Source organism: Monodelphis domestica, chromosome X (assembly GCF_027887165.1).
Source record: "Monodelphis domestica isolate mMonDom1 chromosome X, mMonDom1.pri, whole genome shotgun sequence".
NCBI classification, from domain to species: domain Eukaryota; kingdom Metazoa; phylum Chordata; class Mammalia; order Didelphimorphia; family Didelphidae; genus Monodelphis; species Monodelphis domestica.
In genome coordinates this window covers 25253331-25274426 of record NC_077235.1, presented here as the reverse complement: position 1 = coordinate 25274426, position 21096 = coordinate 25253331, and the positions used below count along the sequence as shown (strand labels likewise).

Genomic DNA, 21096 nt, shown 5'->3' with positions numbered 1-21096 from the left:
CTCATCTCTGTGCTGATCACATCTCCAAGTTCATTCATATATCTCTATATCCATTCATATTTTCTCCCCAGAGTGTAGTCTCACATCACCAGTGACCTGTTAGTCATTTCAAACTCCATGTCCAAAATAGAACTCATCTTTCCCTTAATCCCAGCCCTCTTCTGAACTTCTCTGTTACTATTGAGAACTCCCATACTTATGACCTTGGTGTCCTCCTTGGACTTCACTCATCACTTGCCAAATCTTGCCATTTCTACCTTCACATTTTTCTTCTATATCCACTTCTCTCTACTCAAACAATCATAACCCTAGTTCAAATCCTCATCCCCTCTTGCTTAGACCAATGCAATATCCTTCTGACTGGTCTCCTAGCCTCAGATCTCTCCACCTCACAAAGTGATCTTAAGTATTGTCATGACCATGTTGGCCTCACCCCCTCTCCAATTTAAACTCCAGTGGTTGCTTATTCCCTCAAGTAACAAATATAAAGACCTTCATTTAGTAGTCTTCGTTACCTAACTTCTTTCTATCTTTTTAGCCCTCTACTTTTCAGCACCGTACTTTCCAGGACGCTACTCCCCTCCATTCCTTCTAAGATCCCCCATACTGACATACTTGTTGTTTATCACACTTATAACCATGCTTTTGCACTGATTTTTCCCTGTGCTTAAAATCTTCGCTTTCTACCTCTTAACTTCCTTCAAGTTTCAGTAGAAGTGCCACCTATAGGCCTCCTTTCCCAGTCTCCTCAGCTGCTAATGTTGTAAGCTCTTCAGGAGCAGGAACTTATTCTTGCCTATCTCTGTATCCTCTGCTCTCATTGCACATAGTAAAAACTTAATAAAAGCTTTACCTCGAAAAGGTTCCATGACATAGAAGTCTTCCAGGTACAGTAACTTGCCAATCCATGGATCATAGGTGAAATAGTACATTGCAAAACCTACTGTCAGAGTGCCTAGGGATGGAGTGTGCAGAAGGTTGAATACTTTCATTTTTACTGAGTATCAACATATGTGTTCTATTAGTCCTTCAGAATGAATTTTTGGTTAGAATCCATTTGCAGGCAGCATATTTCCAAACTCTGCATGAATCTCTGGATTAAAGTTACTGATTGCCAATCTCTGTTACCTGTTTTCCTCAGTTACTCAAGATCTTTGGCTGTGTGTCACCAAAGAGCTTTAATGGAAGTTTTTCCTACGAAGGAAATAAATCTTGCAATGGGAATTTTGTTCTGTCATCTCAGTTGTGTTTGACTCTTTATGACCCCAACATTTTTCTTGGCAGAGATACTAGAGTGCTTTGCCATTTCCTTCTCCAGCTCATTTTGCAGATGAGAAAACTGAGGTAAACAGGGTTAAGTGACTTGCCCAGGGTCACCCATCTAGAGTCTGAGACCAAATTTGAACTCGGATCTTCCTAACTTCAGGCCCAGCGCTCTATCCACTGTACCACCTAGATTCCCTTCTAAATAAGGGTAGGCCTATAGAATATGGCTTCACATTTTCCCAGGAAATATGTGTCCATGGGCACCTTCAACTTGAAAGGGTAATCTAGAACCTTTCATCTTTCTCTGTCCTTATTCTAGGTTACAATAGCAAAGTTTGCAACTGGAAAAACTGGTAGCTGTAGGAGCTTTCTCTGTAACCCCTGGGCTCTACAAGCTTCCCCAATATAGTATCTCCTATTTAGCAGCTGCTTTTTGTTACATTTTGTCTTCCTGGCAGAGTAGAGCGAGTATAAAAACAGTTCCGGGGCATATATCTTACCTGTCAGCTCTGCATCATCTGGTACTTCTGCAATAAGGCAGTAATAAAAAGGGTGGTCCCCAAAGCCATCTTTAAGTAAATCTGAAAATTCAATCCACATACAGAACCTTCAAGCAATCGCTTCTAGTGAATCACTTGCCCTCTTTGTAGTATGCGTACCTGTGCTACAGAGCATGGGCTGTCATCTGGAAGGGGGGATGATGAAAAGGCCAAACTGAGGAGGATTTGAAGCTGCAGGCCATTTAAAGACCACACTGAAGTCATAGCACACTGGGAATAGTATAAGATGCTTCCAGTGTCACAGAGCTGTAACTGCTCCCCTCCCCCATTAGGCCAGAGAGTATTTTCTAGATTTCAGTGCTCTGCCTGCTTCCATAAGGATCCAGTCCTCTCATTTACTTCCTCTTGTTTCAGTGAAACATAGGAGAAACTCTGACTTGAAAGTTGAGCTTTTACAATAATGATTACTACTGAGCGTCACAACCCAGGGATAACCTCCCTGGGCTAGACCCACTATCCCTCTGGAGGTCTTATATTTTAACAATGTCACAAAAATATGTGGAAGAGAGAGGGTATGTCAAAGGGTGATGTGTCATTCCCCCACCCCCATCTCCAACCCCCTCCACCCAAAAAAGCCTGGGTTCCTTTAGTCAAATTGTTTTATATATATATATATATATATATATATATATATATATATATATATATATATATATATATATATATATATATATATATATATATATATGAAAGCATACTTTTCGTCTGAAACCTCTTACGGTTCCTGTGACCGGGAAGGGAATCTTTATTCGAATACTTTAGCATTTGACAATCAGATTCTGCATTTATCCGATCCAGAATGTTGAGGACTTTTTAGCAATCCATAAACATATCCAAGATCCTTCTATTTCACTGGTGTGGAAAGTTCCTTCACTGACACGGATTGGAACACATCCAGAAGCTAGAAAAGACATCATGGCGCTTGAGATTCACTGACATGCAGTGACTTACTTGCCCATGGCAGCTGGGGTTGAAGCATCTTTCTAACTCACTGTGGGACACTGCTGCTTTTTACCTATGCTTTATGATGTCACTTAGCCCCTCCACACCACAGCCTTCAGCACTTCCTGCCACAGCTAAATGTTTAGAACACAGTGACGGAGATAGTCCTGGGGGAAGGGGGGAGTAAACAGTCTATCTTTTGGAGATTTTACCTTAGATAAGTGCATCTCCTTTAGATCTATTGGCCTCTCTTAAGTTCTATAGCTCGCATCTCCATACTGGCCAAAGGGCAAGGTGGTAGAAGCAATAACACTCATGTTTCTTTCACACCTGAGGGCTCACAGAGCACTCTGCTCACAACCCCTCCAGTGATCATTGAAATATATCCATTTTACAGATGACAAAACTTAGATTTTGAGGAAATGGCTTGCTCACACTCCAAATGCAATTCTCTCCATTATAGCGCAGAGGACAGGGAAATACTAACTGGATCTCCAGGGAGAAGCAGGGAAGCAGTCTGGGGCATGGAAATGGAGAAGCTAAAGTCTCATAGCTTAACATAGATCTCTGAGGAGAAAGCTAGCAGGTTTTGGAAACATAAAAGAATCCTGTAGCAGTTGTGCAAGGCAGTGCACTTTATTTTATTTTTTAAACCCTTACCTTCCGCCTTAGAATCAGTACTATGTATTGGTTCTAAAGCAAAAGAGTGGTAAGGGCTGGGCAATGGGGGCCAAGTGACTTGCCCAGGGTCACACAGCTGGGAAGCGTTTGAGACCAGATTGGAACCCAGGGCCTCCCATCTCTGGGCCTGGCTCTCAATCCACTGAGCCAGTGGATTGAGCCAATCACCACCCCTGGCAGTGCACTTTAAGTATGCATTTCTTCACAAAAGTATTGGAGAGGCCTGCCAGGTGAGTAACATTATCTTTGTTTTGTAAATAAGGAAAATGAGACTTAAGGAGAGGAAATACTGTCTTAAGATTATACCATTTGTTAGCATTGGCAGAGCCTGAAGCTGAACCATGATCTCCCTATTCCCTAGCCCCGTGGCCCCCTATTCCACCATTCTGCCTAGAAAATTTAGGCAATACATTTCAAATAGTAAGACCATTTAGAAAAGCTTATTGACTGTAGAATGGGTACAAAGGACAACATAAATAGCAGATTCCATAGACACAAACCATGGGCTTTTCTTTTTTCCATCTCCAGGAAATATCATATCACATCTTACCTAAAAGAGTTAACTTCACAGCATCAGGGCTGTTTCCATAAGCAGCTAATTCCTGTCAAGGAGAGAAATGATTTATAAGTAATTCTTGAGGGCTACATCATCATTTGACAGACTTGACATTTATACACTAGAGTATTTTGCAGTGGACAAAATGAGTCAAGATGGACCCCAGCCCTCCAAAAGCTGATAATCTACAATGGTCCCAACATACATGGAGAACATATATAGCAAAAGATTGCATACTTTGGGGAGTTTATTAATAACTGCAGTTTTTCTCCCTGAAGGCAATCCTGGCATCTCAAAGGCTAGGCCAGTGACATTCATGCTCTGACATAGAAACTCCACCACCATAATGTGTCTTACTCTAAGGCCCAACTTGGTTAAGGTTGACCACAACACGAGAACTCTAACACCCTCTTCTAAAGCTATAAAAGAAGTTGTAACTTGCATCACTGGACCCTTGAAGTACCACCTGAATTATCTAGACCGTAGCTAAATCTACTCTCTCCAGACTATATAAAGGAACTGGGAAGGAAGTTGGGCTTGTGTTTGTTTTGTCTTTGAGGCCGCTCGCTAGTCAAAGTAGATGTCCTAAAAGTTCCTACATTGGAAAGCTTGATGATTTTATCCGATCCTTTAAAGTGTACTCATGTGTATGCAAACTTCCAGAAACTCTGTGGTTATGTGTTTTCAGTAGAGGATTTCTAAGTACTGAGGATTGCCAAAGTTTGGCCTACTAACAGCAGGAAGAAGTAGCAGCTGGCAGCTTGACAGAGGAGGAAGAGACAAATCCAAGGACTCAGAAGGCATCTTGTGGCCATTTTGTACAGGGACAAATAGCCAATTAGCCCCAGCGGCATTAATATATTTTGCTAAAGTAGCATATTGTATGTTACAACTGAGTTGCCAACTTGAAGCAGTGAGGGAAGATTCCACACTGGTAGTTCCCCAAACTGACGAAATGATAGTTACTAATGTTCATAATGATCCTAAATTAAAAGCGGTCAGGGACCTTAGAGATCATCTATCCCAACTCCTTCATGTTGTAGATGAGGAAATGGGCGCAGAGGGTCAGTGACTAGCCCAGGGTAGTAAGTAGCAGACACACTGACTTAAAGTCTAGTGTCCTTTGCACTTTATCAAGAAAAATGGAAATCCTGTTTAATAGCTTTTGCTTAAAAAATTGGGATGCATACGATATATTTTGTGAAGATTTGCTTATGGTAAAAAGTTTAGCTGCTTAACATGCTAAGCTTTAGTTATCAGGAAAATATGCGCATTTTCCCAGGGAAGTCAGGTGAGTGCAGCATTACTATGGGTCCAGCATGTGCTTGCACAGGGACATTTGTGATAGTGCTGAAGGTGGAGAGACAAAATGTTTGTTTAAATGTGGACCTGGGCAAGTTGTCAACTTGTGTTTGGGACATGGTACATCAAGGACTGAAGGGGCCACAGCTGAAGACATTCTCAGTTTTAGCTTGGGAGGAGCATAGGTCAAAATGGAATCGTTGAAATAAGGTGGATGAAGTATCCTGGGAGGCGGCATGTCCAGAGAAAAGAGCTCCTGGTCCCCCATGGAGAGATGAGTAGGGAGGAGACAGGTATAGATACAGTAATGGCTCCAGCACCATCCCTCCCACCTATGAAAGGGTTTGTTTGAAACTACAAAACTTGGATCTGCTTGACTTTTTCTTTGTTCAATGGAAAACTCATACCAGGCCACAAAGGTGAGATGCTATAAACAAAGCAAATGGTGAAGATGGCAATATTTTAGATCCCAAAGCCATGTGAGTCACTCCTCCCAACAGCTACTGCCAGAAAAAAGTCCTCATCAGGATAAATGAGGACAGTGCTAAGACACCAGTGAGGTGATGGATGGTTGTGACAATCTATTTAAGTGAATTATTCATGCCAGAAACATTGTCACATGCTTCCCTCCACTCTGCTGCCCCTAGAGCAGCAGCATACCCTCTTTTCCCTACCAAGTTTCTAGGAAGTAGAATCAAATGCATCTGCTGCTGGTACTACCACACACCCACTTGGTCCTTAGCTGTTTGAAATCTTCCTTCTGTACCAATACTTCTCTCCAGGGCCACAGTCGGTGACCAAATCCAAGAATTTGTTTCAGTGCCTTGTCAGCTTTGACATCTCTCATCTGTCTGCATGCTATTGAATCATCATGGTTTTCCTGTTGCATTTACTGTTCCTCTTCATACATCTATCACCAAATGTGAGAACACCTCAAAGACCTGTCCTTGGACCTCTTTTTTTATTCTCTCCCTCGTTGATCTCATCCACTCAAGGAGTGGCTCTACAGTCTGTGTCTCCCAACTCCAGCCTTTCTCCTGAGCTCAGGTTCCATGTTTCCAACTGCCAGCTGAGCCTATATACTATCAGCACCTCAAACTCAGGATATTGAAAGTTGAACTCTTCCCTCCCTACCTGTCCAAACCAAGTCCTCTTCCTACCTTCCTTATATCTATAGTACCACCTTTCTTAGTCATCCAGGCCCCAGACTTCTATTTGTTCCCTTACTACTACTCATCCTCTAATTAGTCAGTCCCCAAACCCTACAAATAGTTGATAATTCCTTGTTGAATCTAGTTAGTGGGTGGAGAAATGTCCTCTGAGTCCATGGAGATGAATTAAAATCAAAATATATAAAGCCAGACCTTACAGTTCCACAGCTAGGTATAGTTTTCAAAAGACCTTTCCATTTCATAGGAAACCTGACCATATATGGTCCTAGGTTCTAACTGAGGAGAGCAGCATTTGCCCTATGTCAAATTTACCCAGGAAGCAGTAAATTCAGCCATTTTGTTTACCTGTATTCTGTGTAACCCCAGTCCCTTGCTCCTGCTTCATAAAAGAAATGTTCATGCTCGATTTATTATATGGCCACTTTTTAGTACAGAAGAATTTAAGTAAGGCTTCCGTAAGAATAGTGGCTAAGATCTTTTACTATAGTGTTGTTTTTAAGTATCTATCATTTCTAATGGATCAGCCAGAGCACCCAAAGTCACCTCTCAAACCTGTCTGTCCATTCCATTTGTGGATGGCTCTAATTTTTAGGTATTTTCTTTTTATCCAAGCTTAACTCCACTTCTCTACAATTTCCACCCACTCCTAGTCCTGTCTGCTGGGATTAACCAGAGCAAGTGAAACCCTTCTTCCCCTGGATAGGCCTTCAGATATTTGAAGACTGCTATCTTCTCTGTCTTTCCCAAGTCTTAATTTTCTGTGGCCTAAAGTTCTCACTTTTTTTAACTGATCCCAATATGGCATGAATTAGAGACTCACCACCATTCTGGTGGCCTTTCACAGAATGCATCCCAGACTGTATTATTCTCCCTAAAATCTCACACTTAGAAACCAAACAGTACACTCCATTTGGGTGTTGATTAGAGCAGGGCAAAGTACAGCAGGACTAGCTTCCAAGTCCCTGAACACTTACATTTCCATTTGTGCCACTTAAAATTTCACTCATTGGGAATGGGGGAGGCCCTGTCACATAAATGTCAAATGAAGCTTTCATTTCCTTTAACCCCATTACACATACACACCCTTCTCCCACATTGCCTAGGCAGACGACTTCCCTCATCGTGGATCTTTGGAACTCCCCAAAGTGGTTCTTAACATGTATCCCCATTGACCCATTGTTGGCTTGTGACAATGTTTCTGGATACCAAGACTCTTATCATCCAGTAATCTGGTATTCAATCTTTTTCTGTTTGAATTGTGTGCAGATTTTGGAAGCATGCCATCTGTACCTTCCTCCAAGGCACTGATAAAAATAATGGCCAGGTTAGGTCCAAAGATAGACCCCTGGAGTGTTCCATTAGGGGAAATAACACTAGGATATCCACATACATTTGATCAAATATATCAATTGGTTCTGTGCTGATGTGACAACTGATGTACCTTTTGCTTATGTCAGTGTATAATTGAAGCAGTAGCAACAATACAGAAAGGATGACGGTAGCATCCCTGGATTGTGAGTTAAGACCTCTGGATCCAGAGGTATTGTCAGAAAGTGAAAAGAGCCCCAAGTCTGAACTCAGGATCTGGCTTTGGAATTGTGGTTCTTCCATTTACTGGATGTTCCAATTGCCTTCCTTTTGGTCTCAGGGGGAGTTTAATCAGGTGGCCCTAGTCTCTGGTCCCTTTTAGCTCTGTTTTGTTCTTAGGATTCCTGCTGAGATCTGTGATTATCTGAAAACCAATTCCCATCTAACACCAATACGGGATAATAGTTCCCATTTGAAGAAGCCTGAAATCTTAGATCTGGAAGAGCCTAACCCGTCATGGTTAGGACACATGTCCCTGCTATTCCTGGCTGAAGCATCATATGGGATCTCTCGTTAGCACTCTACCTTCCACCTTCTATTGCTAACTCTAGACCTACCACCCTTCCACTCAGCTCTTGGGGGAATAGGGACCATCACCATTAACTCCTACCCACTCCCAATCACTTCTCTTGGAAGGAGACCTTTGCAGTTGCCCCTGGCTCTGAACCTACCACCCTTCTGCTTCTGACCCTTGGCCTAGCAATGATCACCTTTATGTCTGAACCTACTCCTCTCCCTCTCTCACCTTTGAAGGGAGGCAGTGAATCCTCCTTAGCTTTGGACCTGCCACTCTCTCACTCACTTCTCTGTGGGAGGCCAGATGCCCTTAGCTGTGGACCTAACTCTTCCCTACATCTGATCTGGTAGGGCAAGGGTCATTGCCTTTAACTTTGTACCTGCCCCTTCCTGCACACCTGAGGTCAGGATCCATTCCCTGGCTTGCCTCTCTGTAGGGGGTAGAAGTCATCTTCCTTAACTATGGAATCTCCCCTCATTGAACCCTCCTCCTGGCATGGGGGACATGGTAGACATCTAGCTTAACTCCTGACTTGCCATCTTTTGACTCCTTTCTGTGGGGGAGCCTGGATCTTTTAACTCTGGACCTCTTGCTTTCTTGCACCTACCTTGCCAGAGACTGTGGCCCCGAGTTGTGGGCCTGTTACCCTTCCACTCATCTTTCTGTGGGGACCCAGGGGCCTTTAGTTGTGGACCTGCCACCTCCCTGGGCCCATGAACCATCACCCTTAATTCTGGATTTGCCTCCCCCTCTCAATACTGGGGGGAGGGGGCACTGAGGGTATCACGCTCTTATTTCTGGATTTGATGTAAAAGCCTCTTCACACCATGTTCTCTGGGAATCATGGGCCATCTCACCAAATTCCTGATCTGACACCTCTGGTTCAACTCTCTGCTAGGAACCAGAGGTACTTATCTCTGAACCTATGTCATCTCATCAGAGTGGGTAACCAGGTGCGTGGACTCCATTATCCTTCAGCTGCTGTCCTTCACCTCTGCAGGGGAGAGGGACAGGGTCCATGACCCCAAGTCCTGTACCTGTCCCCTCCTGCTCACCTGATAGGTGGAGTAGGGGAAAAACAGAATCCATCATCCAAAGCTCTGGACATTTCTTTCCTGGTTTATATAGCAGAGATCATCTCTATTAATTCTAGACCTGTCCTTGCTCATTTCTAGTGGAGAGGATCCTGGGGCCATCACCCTTTTCTCTGGACCTGCCACTGTATGACTCCACCTTCTGCAGGGATGCCAGGATTTAACTATCAACCTGCCACTTCCTTCTCACATTTATGCAGAAGGCAGGGGCCATGGCTGTTTGTTGGATCTGTACCTGCTCCCCTCCTCACATATCTACAGAAATTAAGGGCCGTTGCTGCTTGTTAGCCCTGGGCCTCTGCCTCCTTGTCACATCTCTACAGGGGTTAGAGACTATCATGTGTAAGCTCTGGTCCTGCCTGCTTCCTTTTCACTTCTCCATATGGGGTAAGGACCATGGCTGTTTGTTAATTCTGGACCTCTCCCCCAACCAGTCACATCTCTACAAGGTATAGGGGCCATCACCTGTTAGCACTCTACCTGACCCCCTCTTTGTCATATCTCTACATGGGGTAGGTGCCAGTTAGCTTTCTACATGCCCCCATCTTTGTCACATCTCCACAGGGGGTAGGGACCATCATTACCTTTTAATTTTCTACCTGATTCCATCCTTGTCACATGTCTATAAATGGTGGGGGCCATCACCTCTTACCTCTGGACCTGCTGTCCTCTTGTCCCATCTCTACAGGGGGGTAGGGGCCATCGGTGGTTACCTGTGCCCCTACCCCTCTCCTTTACTCATCTCTATAGGAGTAAGGGTCATTATTGCTTGTTAGATCTGTACCTTTCCCCCTTCCGTGTCACATCTCTGCAGGAGGTGAGGATGAACACCTAACTCCGGACCTGTATTCTTTCTTTGTCATATCTTCACACAGGGTAGGAGCCCTAACCTACTAGTTCTGGACTAGCCCCCCTCATTGTTACATTTCTGCAGATGGTACAGTCCACCTCCAGTTACCTCTGAAAGTTCCTTCCTCTTTGTGACAACAGTACAGGTGGTAGGGACCAGCACCTCTGAGCTCTGGACCTGGCCCACTCCATATCATCTCTAGAGGAGGGACTTTCTCACTACATCTTTACAGAGGATAGGAGCCATCATCTATTGGCTCTGGGACTTGCCCCCTCCTTGTCACATGTCTAGAAGGGGGAGGAACCATGGAGCTTACCTAGCTCTGGACCTCTACCCATTTTTTACACATCTCTATAGGGGATAGGGGCCATCACCTGCTAGCTCTGGACCTCCTTGTCACATATACAAATGATATGATCCATCCCCAGTTATCACCAGTCACCTCTGAACTTTCCTTCTTGTAACACCTATACAGGTGGTAGGGACTGTCACCATTTAGCTCTGGACCTGCTCCCCCTCCCCCTTGTCACATCTGTATTTGGGATAGGGGTCATGACCTATTAGCTACCTACCTGACCCCATCTTTGTCACATCTCTACAAGGGGTAGGGACCACCACCTACTCCTTTCCTTTTCAAATCTCTACAGAGGGTAGCGATTATGACTCTTTGTTAGCTCAGGGCCTCCCCACTCCTTGTTACATCATTCCAAAAGGTAGGGACCATCATCTGTCAGCTCTGGACCTGCCTGGGCCAACATCATGACCTCTGATCATTCCCATCTCCCTGGTCACATCTCTTCCCGGGGTATTGACCATCACCTGTTGGTTCTGGACCTCCCTCCATTTTTCATCTCTACAGGGAGTAGAGGCCATAACCAGTTTCCACCTGCCCCCATCTTTATCACATCTCTAGGGCTGCAGGGATCATCATCTGTTCACTCTGGACCAGCTCCATTCAGGTCCCATCTCTACAGAGGGTCAGATCCATCACTAGTTGCCAACTTGTCACAGCTGTAAGGGGGTGGGCAATCACTCTGCCACAGCTGCACAGGAGGAGGGACCATCACTGTTTGTTGACTGAGGACCACTTGTCTCCCTTGTCTCATCTCTATAAGGTGTAGGGGCCATCACCATCACATAGATCCAACCGGATTCTTGTCACATCTCTGCAGGGTGTTGGGGCCCTCACCTTTATCTCTCTACCTACCCCTTCCTGTCACCTCAGGACAGGAATTCAGGCAATCATTTGTTAACTCTGGACATGCCCTCATCCTTGTCACATCTCTACCTCTACAGCGGGCAGGGGGGTGGGAAGGGGAGAGCCATTGAACATTAGCTCTGGATCGGCCCCTTCTTTGCCACATCTTTTTAGGAGGTAGTGGACATCGCTATTTACCTCTGGACCTGCCCCCTCCTTTTTACAATTCTGAAGGGGGCAGGAGCCATCACCTGTTAGCTCTCTACCTTCTCCCCTCCTTGTCACGTCTCTACAGAAAGTATGGGCCATCATCCTTTAGCTCTCTAGCTGCCCCAGTACTTGTCTTATCTCTACGGGGTCAGATCCATCATCACTTGCCTCTGAATGTCCCCTCCTGACATCACTACAGTTGGTAGCAACAAACAACTATTAATTCTAACCCTGCCCCACCTTCAGACAGCTGAATGGGGCCAGGGGGGGTCAGCTCTTGCCCTTTCCTCCTTTTTGTCACATCTTTAGACGAAGTCTAGGCAATCAACATTACCTCTGATTATGTCCATCTCCTGTTATATCTCTCCAGGGGCTACTGACCATCACCTATTGTCTCTTGACCTGCCCCGTCCTTGTTGCATCTTTAAAGAGGGTCAGGGTCATTAACTGTTAGCTGTGTCCCTGTCTTCTCCCTCCTTTTCTCATCTATACAATAAGGAGGGGCCATCACGGTGAGCACTGGACTTTTCCCTTTTTTGTCACATCTCTACAGGGGGACAGGCAATAACCTGCTAGCTTTCTACATGCCCCCATCTTTATCATATCTCTACAGCATGTGAGGTCCTCACCTGTTAGCTCTAGAGCTGCCCCACCCTTTTCACATCTCTACAAGGAGAATATGCCATCAGGTGTTACCTCTGGACCAGACCCCATCCTTGTGACATCTCTACAGGGGTGGAGGCCTTCATCTGTTAACTCTAAAATTGCCCCATCCTTGTCACATTTCTAGGGTGGGTAGGGCCATCACCTGTTACCTATAGATCTATTCCCCTATTGTAACAGCTCAGTTAGAGGTAGGGGTCATAGCAATTTGTTAGCTCTGGACCTGATCCTCTCATCAAGTCTCTCCTTGGGGTACAGACCAACCCCACAACTTATGACATTTCTAAAGGGGTAGGGGCAATCACCGGTTAATTCTGGATGTTTCCCCTTCCATTTCACATCTCAACAGAGGTTAGGGACCATCACCCATTCTCTCTGGACCAGTTCTCCACCTTATCACATCTCCATGAGGGGATAGGATCCATATCTCTCATTAGCTCTGGGCCTTCCCCCTCCTTGTCTCCTCACTACAGGTGATTGGGGCAATCACCTATTAGCCCTGGACCCATCTCCCTCTATATCACATCTCTACAGGTGGTAGGGGCCATCTTCTGTTAGCTCTGCACCTCTTTCCCTCCAGGTCTCATCTCTACAGGGACCAGATCCATCATCAGTTTCCTCAGAATGTTCCCTCCTGCTTTTGACATCACTATAGTTGGTAGCAACTATCTACAGTTAGATCTAGCCCTTCCCCCACTTCTGATAGATGTATGGGGTGAGGGGGGCCATTACTACTTGTTAGCTCTGGACCTTTTCCCCTTTTTGTTGCATGTTTACACTGCATAGGGATTATCACCTTCTGGCACTGGACCTGTCCCCATCCTTGTCACATCTCTACAGAGATAGAGACCTTCACCTGATAACTCTGGACCTGCCCCCCTCCTTATCACTCCTCTGCAGAGGGGTTGGGCCATCACTCTTTTATTACTTGTGACATCTCCCCAACCTTTTCCCCATTTGTACAAGGTGTAGGGGCAATCAGCTGTTACTTCTAGACTTTTTCACTGCTGGTTGCATCTCTAAAGGGGATAGAGGCCATCCCCTTTTGACTCTGAACTTGCTCCCATCCTTGTCACATCTCACAGTGAGTAGGGCCCATGGCAGTTTGTTAGCTCTGGGACTTTTCCTCTCCTGGTAACTTTACTGGTTGGGGTACAGACCAGCCCCACACCTTGTCACATTTCTAAAGGGATAGGATCCGTCCACCTATTATCCCTGAACCCATCTCCCTGTGTATCTCATCTCTAGAGGTGGTAGGGGCCATCTTCTGTTGGCCCTGGGCCTTCTTCCCTCCAGGTCTCATCTCTGTAGGGGTCACATCCATCATCAGTTGCCTCTGAATGTTCCCTCCTGCTTGTGACATCACTACAGTTGGTAGCAAACACCCACAGTTAGGTCTAGCCCTGCCCCCTCTTCTGACAGCTGTATTGGGAGAGGGGGGCCATTACTTCTTATCTCTGGACCTTTCTCCCCCTTGTTGCATGTCTACAGTGTATAGGGATTATCACCGTCTGGCCCTGGGTCTGTCCCCATCCTTGTAACATCTTTAGAGTAGGTAGGGGCCATGGTAGTTTGTTGGCTCTGGACGTTTCCTCTCCTTGTCGAGGTTTTCCCCTCCATGTCACATCAATACCAAAGAAAGCTGCCATCACACATTCTCTCTGGACCAGTCCTCCTCCTTATCACATCTCCGGAGATGGGGATAGGATCCATCACCCATTAGCGCTGGATATTCCCTCCTCTTTGTCACATCACTATCGCTGATAGGTGAAGATACACTGGACCCCCTCTTCTCCCATTCCCGTCTCTACTTGGTATGAAGACAATTACCATTACCTCTGGACCTTCCCTCCTCCTAGTCACATCACCCCATGGGGTAGGTGCCATCATCTCCTAGCTCTGAACCTACCCCCATACTTGTCACATCTCTACAGTAGGTAGGGCCCATGGCAGTATGTTAACTCTGAACCTTTTCCTCTCCCTGTCACTTGTCGCCTTGGGGTACAGACTACCACCTGTTAGATCCAGACCACTGCCCACACCTTGTCTCATTTCTAAATGAGTAGGGGTAATCACCTGTTAACTCTGGATGTTTCCCCGTCCTTGATACATCTCTTCAGAGGTTAGGAGCCATCACCCATTCTCAGTGGACCAGTCCCCCACCTTATGACATCTCCATGGGGGAATAGGGTCCATCACCCATTAGCTCTGGGCCTTCCCCCTCCTTGTCTCCTCACTACAGGTGATTGGGGCAATCATCTATTAGCCCTGGACCCATCTCCCTCTGTGTCACATCTGTACAGGTGGTAGGGGCCATCTTCTGTTAGCTCTGGGCCTCCTTCCCTCCAGGTCTCATCTCTACAGGGGTCAGATCCATCAGTTTCCTCTAAATGTTCCCTCCTGCTTGTGACATCACTACAGTTGGTAGCAACCATCTACAGTTAGGTCTAGCCATGACCCCCCACCCCCACCCCCACCCCCATTCTGACAGCAGTATGGGAAAGGGGAGTAAATACTACGTGGTAGCTCTTGACCTTTCCCCCTTTTTGTTGCATGTCTACACTGCATAAGGATTATCACCTTCAGGCCCTGGATCTCTCCCCATCCTTGTCACATTTCTACATGCATAGAGTTGCATCTCTAAAGGGGATAGAGTCCATCCCCTTTTGACTCTGAACTTGCCCCCATCCTTGTCACATCTCACAGTGGGTAGGACCATCATCTGTTAACCTGTAGATCTATCCCCCAATTGTAACTGCTCAGCTAGAGGCAGGGCCCATTTTGTTGGCTCTAAAGTTGTCCCAGTGGGTAGAGGCCATCCCCTGTTAGTATTAGACCCTCTCCACTCCTTTTCTCATCTCTACCTGGTATATAGAAAATTACGCATTAGCTCTGGACCTTCCCCCTCCTTGTCTCCACACTATAGGTGATTAGGGCAATCACCTATTAGCCCTGGACCCATCTCCCTCTGTGTCACATCTCTACAGGTGGTAGGGGCCATCTTCTGTTAGCTCTGGGCCTCCTTTCCTCAAGGTCTCATCTCCACAGGGGTCAAATCCATCATCAGTTGCCTCAGAATGTTCCCTCCGGCTGGTGACATCACTACAGTTGCTAGCAACCATCTAGTGTTAGGTCTAGGCCTGCCCCCCACTTCTGACAGCTGTATGGGGTGAAGGGGGCCATTACTACTTGTTACCTCTGGAACTTTTTCCCTTTTTGTTGCATGTTTACACTACATAGGGATTATCACCTTCTGGTCCTGGACCAGTCCCCATCCTTGTCACATTTCTACAGGGTAGAGACCTTCACCTGATAACTCTGACCCTGCTCCCCTCCTTATCACTTCTCTGCAGAGGGGTTGGGCCATCACTCTTTGTTACTTGTGACATCACCCCAACCTTTTTCCCATTTGTACAAGGTGTAGGGGCAATCAGCTGTTACCTCAAGACCTTCTCCCTGCTGCTTGCATCTCTAAAGAGGGTAGAGGCCATCCTCGTTTGACTCTGAGCTTACCCCCATCCTTATCACATCTTACAGTGGATAGGACCCATCACCTGTCACCTGTAGGTCTATCCCCCAATTGTAACAGCTCAGCTGGAGGTAGGGGCTATGGCAGTTTGTTAGCTCTGGACCTGATCTTCTCCTTATAAAGTCTCCTTCCGGTACAGACCAGCCCCACACCTTCTGACATTTCTAAAGGGGTAGGGGCAAACACCGGTTAACTCTGGATGTTTCCCCTTCCATTTGTCATCTCTACAGAGGTTAGGGGCCATCACCCATTCTCTCTGGATCAGTCCCCCACATTATCACATCTCTTTGGGGGAATAGGGTCCATCACCCATTAGCTCTGGGCCTTCTCCTTCTTGTTGCCACACCACAGGAGATTGGGGCAATCACCTATTAGCCCTGGACCCATCTCCCTCTGTATCACATCTGTACAGGTGGGAGGGGCCATCAGCTTTTCGGTCAGGGCTTGCTTCCCTCCAGGTCTCATCTCTACTGATCCATCATCAGTTGCCTGTGAATGTTCCCTAAAGCTTGTGACATCACTACAGGTGATGTTTTGTTAGTTTGTTAGCTCTACACCTCTTCCAATCGGAAAAGGCCATTCAACACCTGCTAGCTCTGGATCACCTCCCCTCCTTTTCCCATTTCTACCTAGTATATATACAATTACCCATTGGCTATGGACCATAGCTTCTCCTTGACAAATCACTGCATGGGGTAGGTGCCATCATCACCTAAATCTAAATCTACCCCCATACTAGTCCCATCTATAAAATAGGTAGTGACCGTGGTAGTTTATTACCTCTGGTCCTTTTCCTCTCCTTGTCATCTCTCTATTGTGGGTACAGACCAACCCCACCTTTCATTTCTAAAGGGCGAGAGGCAATCACCTGTTAACTCTGGATGTTTCCCCCTCCTTGATACAGCTCTACAGAGGTTGGGGCCCATCACCCATTCTCTCTGGACCAGTCCCCCACCTTATCACATCTCTATGGAGGGATCATCATCACCCATTAGCTCTGGGCCTTCCCCCTCCTTGTCTCCACACTACAGGTGATTGAGGCAATAACCTATTATGCCAGGACCCATCTCCCTCTGTATCACATCTCTACACGTGGTAGGACCCATCTTCTTTTGTGTCTGGGCCTGCTTCCCTCCAAGTCTCATCTGTACAGGGGCCAGATCCATCACCAGTTGCCTCTGAATGTTTCCTCCTGCTTGTGACATCACTACAGTTTGTAGTAACCATCTACAGTTAGGTGTAGCCCTGCCCCCCCCCCTTCTGACAGATGTATGGGGTCAGGGGAGGCCTTAGTACTTGTAAACTCTGGACCTTTACCCCATTTTGTTGTATCTCTATAAGGGATAGAGATTATCACCTTAAAGCCCTGGATCTCTCCCCATCTTTGTCACCTATCACAGTGGGAAGGGCCATCACCTGTTACCTGTAGGTTTATCACCCAATGTTCACATCTCAGCTAGAGATAGGGGTTATGATGTTGGGTCTGCACATTTTCCTCTCCTTGTCACTTCAGACCACTGCCCATATCTCTTCATTTCTGAATGAGTAGGGGCAATCACCTATGAACTGTGGATGTTTCCCTCTCCTTGGTACATCTCTACAGAGGTTTGGGACCATCACCCATTCTCTCTGGACCAGGCCCCCACCTTATCACATCTCTATGGAGGGATCAGACCATCACCCATTAGCTCTGGGCCTTCCCCCTCCTTGTCTCCTCACTACAGGTGATTAGGGCAATCACCTATTAGCCCTGGACCCCTCTCCCTCTGTATCACATCTGTACAGGTAGGAGGAGCCATCAGCTGTTGGGTCTGGGCCTGCTTCTCTCCAGGTCTCCTCTCTATTGATAACATCATCAGTTGCCTTTGAATGTTCCCTAAAGCTTGTGACATCACTACAGTTGCTAGCAACCATCAACTCTTAGTTCTAACCCTGCCCTGCTTCTCATAGCTGTATGGGGGGAGGGGAAACATTACCACTTGATAACTCTGGACCTTTCTCCCTTTTCATTGCATCTCTACAAGGGATAGGGATTATCCCCTTCAAGCCCTGGTCCAGTCTCCATCCTTGTCACATCTGTACAGGGGTAGAGGACATCACCTGTTAAGTCTAGGTCTATCACCCTATTTTCACATCTCAGCTAGAGGTAGGGGCCCTGGCAGTTTGTCAGCTCTACACCTCTTCCAGTTGGAAAAGGCCATCCAACACCTGCTAGCTCTGGATCCCCTCCCCTCCTTTTCCAATTTCTACCTAATATATAGACAATTACCCATTGGCTATGAACCTTAGTTCCTCTTTGTCAAATCACTGCATGGGGTAGGTGCCATCATCTCCTAAATCTAAACCTGCCCCCATACTAGTCCCATCTGTAAAGTAGGTAGCGACCTTGGTAGTTTGTTACCTCTGGTCCTTTTCCTCTCCTTGTCACTTCTCTAGTTGGGGTACAGACCAACCCCACCTTTCTCTCATTTCTAAAGGGGGAGAGGCAATCACCTGTTAACTCTGGATGTTTCCTCCTCCTTGATACATCTCTACAGAGGTTAGGGCCCATCACCCATTAGCTCTGGAGCTTCCCCCTCCTTGTCTCCACAGTACAGGTGTTTGGGGAAACTATGTCTTAGCACTGGACCACCTCTTCTCCCTTTCCCATATCTATGTAGTATCTGCACAATAATCCCTTAGCTCTGGACCTTCCCCCGTCCTAGTCACATCACTCCATGGGCTAGGTGCCATCATCTCCTAGCTCTGAACCTACCCTCATACTTGTCACATCTCTACAGTAGGTAGGGCCCATCGCAGTTTGTTACCTCTGAACCTTTCCTCTCCCTGTCACTTGTCCCCTTGGGGTACAGACTACCACCTGTTAGATGCAGACCACTGCCCACAACTTGTCTCATTTCTAAATGAGTAGGGGCAATCACCTGTTAACTCTGGATGTTTCCCCCTCCTTGATATATCTCTACAGAGGTTAGGGCCCATCACCCATTCTCTCTGGACCAGGCCCCCACCTTATGAAATCTCCATGGGGGAATAGGGTCCATCACCCATTAGCTCTGGGCCTTCCCCCTCCTTGTCTCCTCACTACAGGTGATTGGGGCAATCACCTATTAGCCCTGGACCCATCTCCCTCTGTATCACATCTGTACTGGTGGTAGGGGCCATCTTCTGTTAGCTCTGGGCCTCCTTTCCTCCAGGTCTCATCTCCACAGGGGTCAGATCCATCATCAGTTGCCTCAGAATGTTCCCTCCTGCTTGTGACATCACCTCAGTTGCTAGCAACCATCTACAGTTAGGTCTGGCCCTGCCCCCCATTTCTGATAGCTGTATGGGGGAGGGGACTAATTACTACCTCTGGACCTTTACTCCTTTTTGGTGCATCTCTACAGGGGAAGAGGCCTTCACATGTTGACTCTATGTCTATCCCCCTATTTTCACATCTCTGCTAGAGGTAGGGGCTTTGGCATTTTGTTGGCTGTAGACCTCCCCCAGTGTGTAGAGGCCATCAACTCTTAGCTCTGAATCCTCTCCACTCCCTTTCCCATATCTACGTAGTATCTGCACAATAATCCCTTAGCTCTGGACCTTCCCTCCTCCTAGTCACATCACTCCATGGGGTAGGTGCCATCATCTCCTAGCTCTGAACCTACCCCCATACTTGTCACATCTCTACTGTAGGTAGGGCCCATGGCAGTTTGTTACCTCTCAACCTTTTCCTCTCCCTGTCACTTGTCCCCTTGGGGTACAGACTACCACCTGTTAGATGCAGACCACTGCCCACACCTTGTCTCATTTCTAAATGAGTAGGGGCAATCACCTGTTAACTCTGGATGTTTCCCCGTCCTTGATACATCTCTACAGAGGTTAGGGCCCATCACCCATTCTCTCTGGACCAGTCCCCCACCTTATGACATCTCCATGGGGGAATAGGGTCCATCACCCATTAGCTCTGGGCCTTCCCCCTCCTTGTCTCCTCACTACAGGTGATTGGGGCAATCACCTATTAGCCCTGGACCCATCTCCCTCTGTTTCACATCTGTACAGGGGGAGGGGCCATCAGCTGTTGGGTCTGGGCCTGCTTCCCTCCAGGTCTCCTCTCTACTGATAACACCACCAGTTGCCTTTGAATGTTCCCTCCTGCTTGTGACATCACTACAGTTGCTAGCAACCATCAACTCTTAGTTCTAACCCTGCCCTGCTTCTCACAGCTGTATGGGGGGAGGGGAAACATTACCACTTGATAACTCTGGACCTTTCTCCCTTTTCATTGCATCTCTACAAGGGATAGGGATTATCCCCTTCAAGCCCTGGTCCAGTCTCCATCCTTGTCACATCTGTACAGGGGTAGAGGACATCACCTGTTAAGTCTAGGTCTATCACCCTATTTTCACATCTCAGCTAGAGGTAGGGGCCCTGGCAGTTTGTCAGCTCTACACCTCTTCCAGTTGGAAAAGGCCATCCAACACCTGCTAGCTCTGGATCCCCTCCCCTCCTTTTCCAATTTCTACCTAATATATAGACAATTACCCATTGGCTATGAACCTTAGTTCCTCTTTGTCAAATCACTGCATGGGGTAGGTGCCATCATCTCCTAAATCTAAACCTGCCCCCATACTAGTCCCATCTGTAAAGTAGGTAGTGACCTTGGTAGTTTGTTACCTCTGGTCCTTTTCCTCTCCTTGTCACTTCTCTAGTTGGGGTACAGACCAACCCCACCTTTCTCTCATTTCTAAAGGGGGAGAGGCAATCACCTGTTAACTCTGGATGTTTCCTCCTCCTTGATACATCTCTACAGAGGTTAGGGCCCATCACCCATTAGCTCTGGAGCTTCCCCCTCCTTGTCTCCACAGTACAGGTGTTTGGGGAAACTATGTCTTAGCACTGGACCACCTCTTCTCCCTTTCCCATATCTATGTAGTATCTGCACAATAATCCCTTAGCTCTGGACCTTCCCCCCTCCTAGTCACATCACTCCATGGGGTAGGTGCCATCATCTCCTAGCTCTGAACCTACCCTCATACTTGTCACATCTCTACAGTAGGTAGGGCCCATCGCAGTTTGTTACCTCTGAACCTTTCCTCTCCCTGTCACTTGTCCCCTTGGGGTACAGACTACCACCTGTTAGATGCAGACCACTGCCCACAACTTGTCTCATTTCTAAATGAGTAGGGGCAATCACCTGTTAACTCTG

At 46.7% G+C, this 21096-nt stretch overlaps 2 protein-coding genes across 3 annotated transcripts in view; one reads left to right on the top strand and one right to left on the bottom strand.

The window, feature by feature from the left end:
• The window catches only part of LOC100617106 (probable ATP-dependent RNA helicase DDX53), a 59094-nt gene that overhangs the window by 13103 nt on the left and 24895 nt on the right, over positions 1 to 21096 (top strand). The window lies entirely within an intron of this gene.
• Positions 1 to 21096, bottom strand: part of SATL1 (spermidine/spermine N1-acetyl transferase like 1) — a 37347-nt gene that overhangs the window by 5176 nt on the left and 11075 nt on the right. For both annotated transcript variants that reach the window (XM_007507408.3, XM_007507406.3), the window contains exons 2-4: positions 4000 to 4051; positions 1767 to 1847; positions 854 to 955 (exon numbers count right to left, since the gene is read on the bottom strand). In XM_007507408.3, coding sequence (XP_007507470.2) covers positions 854 to 955; positions 1767 to 1847; positions 4000 to 4051 — 235 coding nt within the window. The remainder of the gene's footprint in view (positions 1 to 853; positions 956 to 1766; positions 1848 to 3999; positions 4052 to 21096) is intronic.